General features: G+C 53.3%; 1 protein-coding gene across 2 annotated transcripts in view; it reads left to right on the plus strand.

Moving 5' to 3' along the window:
- FCHO1 (FCH and mu domain containing endocytic adaptor 1) overlaps positions 1-8,139 on the plus strand; it is a 29,877-nt gene extending 21,738 nt beyond the window's left edge. For both annotated transcript variants that reach the window (XM_066349639.1, XM_066349648.1), the window contains exons 18-29: positions 317-368; positions 916-1,007; positions 1,608-1,883; positions 4,042-4,154; positions 4,264-4,351; positions 4,492-4,600; positions 5,295-5,450; positions 5,721-5,853; positions 6,226-6,425; positions 7,039-7,094; positions 7,302-7,466; positions 7,901-8,139. In XM_066349639.1, coding sequence (XP_066205736.1) covers positions 317-368; positions 916-1,007; positions 1,608-1,883; positions 4,042-4,154; positions 4,264-4,351; positions 4,492-4,600; positions 5,295-5,450; positions 5,721-5,853; positions 6,226-6,425; positions 7,039-7,094; positions 7,302-7,466; positions 7,901-7,923 — 1,463 coding nt within the window. In that variant the 3' untranslated portion in view covers positions 7,924-8,139. The remainder of the gene's footprint in view (positions 1-316; positions 369-915; positions 1,008-1,607; positions 1,884-4,041; positions 4,155-4,263; positions 4,352-4,491; positions 4,601-5,294; positions 5,451-5,720; positions 5,854-6,225; positions 6,426-7,038; positions 7,095-7,301; positions 7,467-7,900) is intronic.
- Positions 8,140-8,550: the final 411 nt, after the last annotated feature.

Raw genomic sequence — 8,550 nt, forward strand, 5'->3', positions numbered from 1 at the left:
TAGGCCTAAAGTATGTGTGTGGGTTTCAATCCCAGCTCTGCTTTGTGACTTGGGGCAGGCTGCTTACCCACTCTGACACGGAGTCTCCTCTTCTACAAAATTGAGTACTCATGAAAATTAAATGAGACCCCAAAAGTGTATCTGGGAAAGAAGCCAAAACCTGGAGACAGTGTGGGTCAGGGTCATATCCCCTCTGCCTAATTTGGTCACTTTGACCAGCTGGCTAGACAACCCAAGCCTTGGTCTCCTGGTCTGTGGAGTAGGGAGCACTGCAGGCAGGACACCGGGAAGGTTCAGGGAGGTCCATCTCTTGTAGGGGATGCTTCTGGGAAACCACAGAGGCCTCGATCTGCCCCGAGGGTCAGCAGGTGAGTTCCACAAGGGTGGACTTCAAGTCAACATGAGTGGGCAGGTGGGGCCATCCCCATTGTTTCTCTTCACCTCCCCTGGCACTCTGTGTCTCTCTCTGTCTTCCCTTTTTTCACCAGGCAGGGAGTTGAGGTAATGCTGTTTTTGAGAGATCCCTTAGTGATTCATTTGGTAAACACTTATTGGGTGCCTACTGTATACTCATGCCATTCTGGGTTGTGGAGATGTATGACCAAGATAGGTCCCCTTCTCAGAGTTATATTCTAGTGAGCAGGTTTTAAGAATAACAAACAAATTAGAGCATATTCAATACTTCTCAGTGTCATGAAGAAACTAAAGCAGGTAATGACTTCAGTTGGGCTGGTAGTGGAGAGCCTCTAAGGTTATAGAGGGGTGACTTTGAACTGAATGCTGAAGTGAAGCAGGAGTGGCTACAGGGAGAACTGAGAGAATGTAGGCCAGACTAAGAGCAGCATGTGCAAAGGCCCTGAGGTGAAAGAAGGCATGGAAACAATAGAATGGCCCCTCTTGTCATTTGGTCCCCAGCTGTACAGAGAAGCTGAAATCAGATGAACAGTTTTCCAAGAACCTCTTTGGGCCACCCCTAGAGTCAGCCTTTGACCACGAAGATTTTACAGGTGATGGGAGTAAGGGCTTCAGGGGCATGGGTGTGGCCAGTGAGAATATGGAGGGAGCCATTGCAAGGCTAGGTGGCTGAGGTGGGGTAGAGGGTTGGCTGGGCTGGAGAGGGAGAATATGGGAGTCCTTTGTGGGTCAAAAGGAAGATCAGCCTGACCTGTGGTGGCGCAGTGGATAAAGCGTCGGCCTGGAAACGCTGAGGTCGCCGGTTCGAAACTCTGGGCTTGCCTGGTCAAGGCACATATGGGAGTTGATGCTTCCTACTCCTCCCCCCCTTCTCTCTCTCCTCTCTCCCCCCCCCTTTCTAAAATGAATAAATTTAAAAAAAAATTTTTTTTTTAAAAAGGAAGATCAATGGGGTCAGGTCAGTGTTAGCGTAGGTGGAGCCATAGCATGCATGAGTGGAGCCAGAGAGAAGGTGGGAGTAGGGGTGGGTTTCAGTATAGATGAAAATGACCAGAGGGCATGGCCTGGCGTTGGGTGGTGGGCACCCTCTGTGAATGGGGGTGGGCCTTTTCTCCATGTGAGTGTGACCTGCAGGAAGTGGGCTGGGACTCCCATGTGGGCAGGGTCTAGAGCTGGCCATCCCTTTTCCCCAGGCTCTAGCAGTCTCGGCTTCACCTCCAGCCCCTCGCCTTTCTCCTCCTCATCACCAGAGAATGTGGAGGACTCTGGCCTGGACTCTCCATCCCACACAGCACCTGGCCCCTTCCCAGATTCCTGGGTTCCCCGCCCAGCCACCCCACAGAGCCCACCTAGCTGTAGGGCACAGCCATCTGAGTCAAGGGGAACACAGTCCCTGCTGTCATCGGACTCACCACAGCCGCTTGCATCATCCCCAGGTCCCTGGGGGTTAGATGCTGTGGCTGGAGGAGGTAAGTCAGCAGCTGGAAACTAGTTAGAGCCTAGAGGGAGGATAGAGCACCTACTGTGATCACTGCCCAATCAGAATGCTGGGGACATAGCTGGGACCAAGGCCAGCAGAAATCTCCACCCTTGCAAGGACAGGAATGAAATGGATATTCAACAAGGCAGAAGGTGCCAGGTGCCTGATAAGGGCTCCCAGTTGTCGGGCCTCCCTATGGAGGTACATCTGAGCTGAGATATGATAATGGTGAGGATGAAGCTCTCTGGGGGTGGGGGAAGGGTGTCCCCAGCAGAGGGCACAGTCTATGCAAAGGCAATGGGGTAAGAGCTGGCTAGGCCCCTTGAAGAACAGTGAGGGGGGGCCTGGTATGGCTAGAACAGAGTGATGTCAGGGAGGAGCAGGGAGAGGAGGGGAGATGTCATCAGGGAGATGGGACCAGGCAGGAGCAGGAGAGAAAGGAAGAAGGTCCAAAGCTGATCTGAGGCAGGGCTAGAAGGTGGAGAAAGGAGGAGAACAAGCAAGAGTGGGCTTCTAGAGGTTATGTGAGGACAGTGGCATCCCCTTTGCATTTAGAGCAGGGGTAGTCAACCTTTTCATACCTACTGCCCACTTCTGTATCTCTGTTAGTAGTAAAATTTTCTAACCGCCCACTGGTTCCACAGTAATGGTGATTTATAAAGTAGGGAAGTAACTTTACTTTATAAAATTTATAAAGCAGAGTTACAGCAAGTTAAAGCATATAATAATAATTACTTACCAAGTACTTTATGTCGGAGTTTCACTAAGTTTGCAGAATAAATCTTTTTTTTTTTTTTTTTTCAGAGAGAGAGTCAGAGAGAGGGATAGATAGGGACAGACAGGAACAGAGAGAGATGAGAAGCATCAATCATCAGTTTTTTATTGTGACACCTTAGTTGTTCATTGATTGCTTTCTCATATGTGCCTTGACCGTGGGGCTACAGCAGACCGAGTAACCCCTTGCTCGAGCCAGCGACCTTGGGTCCTAGCTGATGAGCTTTTTGTTCAAACCAGATGAGCCTGCACTCAAGCTGGCAACCGCAGGGTCTCGAACCTGGGTCCTCTGCATCCCAGTCTGACGCTCTATCCACTGCGCCATTGCCCGGTCAGGCTGGCAGAATAAATCTTTATAAAACAATTTACTATAGTTAAATATTTTTTATTTATATTTTGGTTGCTCCGCTACCTCCCACCAGGAAAGCTGGGATGCCCACTAGTGGGCAGTAGAGACCAGGTTGACTACCACTGATTTAGAGGAGAAACTGGACTGTGAGCATGAGGTTCCTAGCAGAGGTAACGGGGTGTTTGGTGTTGTCCAATGGTTAGAGAGAGACCTTGGTTTGAGCAGCTTCAAGGGAGGGTCCAAGGGAGTGAGTGTAGACCATGAGAGCAGATGAACTGAGTTGTCTGAGTTTCACTGTAGAACAGGGATTCTCGACCAGGCCAGTTTTACCCACCAGCAGACACTTAGCAATGTCACCACTGATATTTGATCGTCACTTCTGGGGGGATGGATGCAACTAGCTTTTGGTGGGTTGAGGCCAGGGATTGCTGTTCAACACCCTACAGTACACAGGATGGTACCACCCAGAAAAGGATCCTCAAGGTCAGCACTGATGTTGAGAAACCCTGGAGGAGAGAACATGGCCTGGAAGGCAGATGGGAGGGGAGGTGGGTGAGCATGTTTTTGTAGATGAAACAGAGCAGGGGACACTTGCGGGGAGGGCAGGAAAGCGAGCGGAACCTGGGTATTAACACCATGATTAGTTAACTTAGAAGGATGAGACTTAGACATGGGCCAGGGTAGGAGGCCAGCCTTATATTCTCAGAGAGGATGAAGGTCATGGAATTCCTGAAAATAAGATAAAAAAATGCTCTTCCAAATCTGCCCTGTAGCATGCCTGCCTCCTGAGCATCCATTCCTTGCTAGCTTCCCCCAGTGATGGGGGATTCACCTCTGTTGGGCACCAGTCTGGTGTCTGGGAGGTTCAGGCTTGTGGATGGCATCTGTAGTCCTGTCTGGCATCTTCTCTGTAGCTCCAGGGCTTCAGACTATCAAGGGGTCTCCCTACAACAAGTCTGATCCCCAGTTTTTGGCTGAGTTCGGACAGCATCTCAGCCATGTCTTTCTCACACTCACCCTCCAGACCTGATGCCGGTACCTGCCGACCTTACAGCCCTGGAGGACCTGGCAGCTGTACCCCGTAGACCCCGCTCCAGGAAGGTGTCCTGCCCCCTCATGAGCAGCAATGGGGATCTGGTAGGGTGAGGGGATGTGGCAGAACTGGGCTGGGGGGTTGCCTTCAGGGTCAGCATCAGGGCACTGCTCCTTGGGTGTTCACAGCCCAGCCTAAACCCTTTCCTTCCAGTTTTATTCTGTGAGCCCCTCCCCACTGGGCCCCTCAGTCCCCAGCGCTGCCCCAGAACGCTCCAGCCTCTCATCCCAGACAGGACATGGTACGTGTGGTTTTTACCTTCTCTGGTCTGGGTGGAGGGCTCAGTGATACGGTACAGGCCCTATTGGCATGGGGCAGGTTCTGGAGCCTGAAACGTGTGCTTACTCTGTCTGCCCCTCATTCTCTCCCCACTATCGCCAGGAATCTCCCGGGGCCCAAGCCCTGTGGTCCTGGGTTCCAAGAATGCCCTGCCCGTGGCTACAGTCTTTACCGAATATGTCCACGCCTACTTCCGTGGCCACAGCCCTAGGTATGTGGTGCTGGGGTACAGCGCAGGCACGGCTCCCTGAGGACTGTGTGTCTCAGTTCTAGCAGAGACAGCCTTCAGAAGTGTTTTATGATCTACTTTACCATGGAAGGGCCCTGAACACTGAACTGAGCAACCAGGCCCCTCTCCTTAAGGGCAGTGGGAGACACAGAGAGCGTTTGAGTAGGGCTGGGCATTACTGTAGCCACAGTTTAGAGGAATTCCTCTGAGGCTGCTGTGGGCATCAACCTGAAGGGAGGAAGAGCAGGGGCCAGGCCTATAGAGGGGGTGGTTGAAGGGTGAATTGAGGGACCAGGGATAGTCTGGGGTGGTGCCCACAGAAAAGAACTTCATGTCAAACCAAAAAGAGGAAGAGAGCATTAGGCCCAAAACTCAACCTGAGGACAGTTATAAAACTAAATTTTTGCTGTGAGCTTCCTCATGGCCTAAGGGAAAAGAGAACTAGGGAAGGAGGTGTTTCTGCCTCCTCATGTGTGGATTCTTCCTGGCACTTGAGTTGCTATCCACAAAGGGGGACAGGGGAGGAGGTTAGGGGTAAGGGTGCTGGGCGTGGTCAGGGCCTTGCTGCATCTGCAGACCCAGGAAGCCACAGGCGACAGTAGAGCCGGAGAGAAGGGAGGGGGAGGTACAGGGAAGAGCCCTGAGTCAAAGCCCAGTCCCCTTGCCTCTCACCCAGCTGCCTGGCTCGAGTAACTGGGGAGCTGACCATGACCTTCCCAGCTGGCATTGTGCGTGTATTCAATGGGACTCCACCCCCACCAGTCCTCAGCTTCCGTCTTGTGCACACAGCCCGCATTGAGCACTTCCAGCCCAATGCTGACCTTCTCTTCAGGTACTGTAGGCAGGAGGGGGACAGGAACAGGAGCTCCCTGGCTATACATTTCTCATCTGCCTCCCAGAATTTGTTCTGTGTCTCTGGGCAAATCCCTCCCCCTTTCTGGACCTCACTTTCCTTCCCTTCTCTGCTTCCCTCCAACGATGCATTGCTTGGCCCAAGGTGACCTGGAAAATTATCTTTGTGAAGCCCTGGGGTAGGTGGGATGCTGGGGACCCTGAGAAGCCTTCTTCTGAGGGTGGGGACAATTATTCTGGGTCTCTGCAGTGACCCGTCCCAGAGTGACCCTGAGACCAAAGACTTCTGGCTCAACATGACAGCCCTAACTGACGCCCTGCATAGGCAGGCGGAGCAGAGCCCGACTGCCTCCTACTACAACATAGTGCTGCTGCGCTACCAGGTGGGCCGGGGGAGGGCACGGCAGCGGGGCGGGGTGGGATGGCAGGGGAGGTAGGGTGCAGGAAGTAAATGCTGGCCAGGGAGGCAGTGTAGGGACCTGGGCCTCCACAGCGCAGAAGAAATCATTATGTAAATTAGAAGTGCCCCTCCCAGGACCTTGCAGTGGTACCTGTCCACAGACTTTATTAGAATGAGGGGCCTTCTCCTGCCCTCTGCTGGAAGCATGGTGTAATGCGGACTTCTCTCTGCAGTCTCCAGGAAAGGCCCCTTGAAAGGGTGTGTGCCTTGAAGCTGGGTGATAGCGCACAATGTGGCAATGTGGCAGGACGCAATGGCCAAGCTATGTCCTCTCTCCTGTTCTCACTCTTTCTAGTTCTCCCGCCCAGGCCCCCAGGCCGTGCCTCTGCAGCTGAGCGCCCATTGGCAGTGTGAAGCAACCCTCACTCAGGTCTTGGTGGAGTACAGCTACCGGCCCGGTGCCACAGCTGTGCCCACACCGCTCACCAACGTCCAGATCCTGCTGCCTGTGGGGGAGCCTGTGACCAATGTCCGCCTGCAGCCATCCGCCACCTGGTGAGGGCCTGTGGAAGGCCAAGAGAGGCTCAGCGGTGCCCCTGAATCCCCCAAGCCTCCCCTGGATGAAGTAACTAAAGGGTCCACCCTGGACCTAACCAGTCACCGTGAGCTCGCATGGCTGACTGCTGAGGGTGCTGTTATTAACAGGAATCATGCCTGGCACTGAGAGCTTCCTCCATTTCAAGTGTGTTCTACAGGTTCTGCACGTACCAGCTGGCTTAAGACTCTTAGCAATCCCTCTGGGTGTAGACTGCCATCATCCTCACTTATGGAAGGGAAACTGAGGCATAGGGAAACTAAATTGCTTATCTAAGGTCACATCAGGATTTAAACGAAACCCCAGTGTTGCCTCAGTTTTCTATATAAGATAGAGCCTTCCATGAAGAAGTCAGACTTATAGGACCAAATGCACCATCTAAAAATGCTATAAGGCTGTGGGGCCCTTGGGGACCAGCTGCTCCATACCAGCCCATCTCACAGGTGGGGAAACTGAAGCAAGGGAGGGGACCTGGCTTGCTCAGGTCGTGCAGCTGAGAGGTAACAGGGCTGGGACCCTGGGTGCTAAGTGTTCTCTCTCAGGTAGACCTGACCAAGCTTCTCTTGATGCCAGGAACCTGGAGGAGAAACGGCTCCTATGGAAGCTTCCGGATGTATCTGAGTCAGGAGGTGAGTTACGGTTGTACATCAGGGCTCAGGGTTTCAGGTTGGAGGACTTATTTAAACAAGGGAGAATTCGGGATGTGCTGGGGGTAGGGAAGTGTGGGCATGCAGATCGGCTTGGAAGGGCTGTGATAAAGCTGGAGGAAGAAGGAGCTTGGGTCACAGTAGGACTGGGGCCAGGGATGGGAAACAGCTGACCTCAGGCCTCCCCAGGCTCCGGCCGCCTGTCTGCCAGCTGGGAACCATGCTCAGGGCCCAGCACGCCCAGCCCCGTGGCCGCTCAGTTCACCAGCGAAGGGACCACTCTGTCCGGCGTGGATCTGGAGCTGGTGGGCAGTGGCTACCGCTTGTCACTGGTAAAGAGAAGGTTTGCCACAGGTACGCCCCCACCCTCCCAGGAATCAGGCCTGTGCTGTGGCCAAGCCCCATCCCCTGCTTCTGCCAGGGTGCAGGAGTTGGACGAGTCATTCAGGGTGTTTGGGAAGGATAGGTGGGTGTTGGGATCTGTGGAGACCCAGGATGGGTCAGTCACAGACAGGGAGGAGTGGCCAGGGTCCCAGTGGGAGGGATCAAGAAGGAAGATTAATGTTTCTGGGCCATCTCCTGGAGGGTGGGTGTCCTTGCAATGATCCAAGGCCCAGAGCCAGAAGCCCCACTGCAACGATAGCCTCACCCTCACCCTGTTCTCAGCAGTCCGCAAGGGGATGCTGGGGTCCATGGGGCAGTGAGTTAAGGGCTGCTTTGAGGAGAATTGGGAGATCCCAGGGTAGAAACAAGTGACCCTCCTCCCACTTATGGCCCCACCCCCACAGGGATGTACCTTGTAAGCTGCTGAGCCTGGCAGGCTGACCAGCCCTTTGGCCCCAGCTCTACACTGAGTCCTGGTGCTTGTTTACTGCTCCCTTTGCCTGCCAGATCCTGGAGTCCCCATCTGCCCTCCCCCATGGTCCTGACACTGGAGAGGAGCCCCATGCCCAGCCTGGCTGAGCCTGAAGTTCACTCTCACTCATACCAACTCCCACACAGGTCCTTGGACTTTTAATGTCTTTGAATAAACACTTTATTTTCTATTAAAATAATTTTCTGGCTCCTAAAAGTTTCCTTCCCATCGCAGGAGAGGAGAGGAAGAGAAGACAAATATGCGGGGGAGATATAACATCCCTAATGTTCCCTATTTCCCCCCAGTCCTCTCCCATCTAGGTTGTACAGAGTGATACTAGGGCAGAAAAAGCCAGGTATGGCACCCCCAGTCCCATGGACTCAGAGCTGAGCTGGTGGAAGGAACGAGGACTAGAGGAACCCATAGGAGTATGTCAGGAAGACTTCCTAAAGAGAGGGTTTTCTAAATGGGGCTTTGAGGTATCAGTAAGAGTTTGCAAGATGAGGATGGGCACCCCAGGCAGAGAGATAGTGAGTTGTGAGTTCCATAAGAAAGTAATTAACCAATCCATGAACATCAATT

Source organism: Saccopteryx leptura, chromosome 1, assembly GCF_036850995.1.
Source record: "Saccopteryx leptura isolate mSacLep1 chromosome 1, mSacLep1_pri_phased_curated, whole genome shotgun sequence".
NCBI lineage: Eukaryota > Metazoa > Chordata > Mammalia > Chiroptera > Emballonuridae > Saccopteryx > Saccopteryx leptura.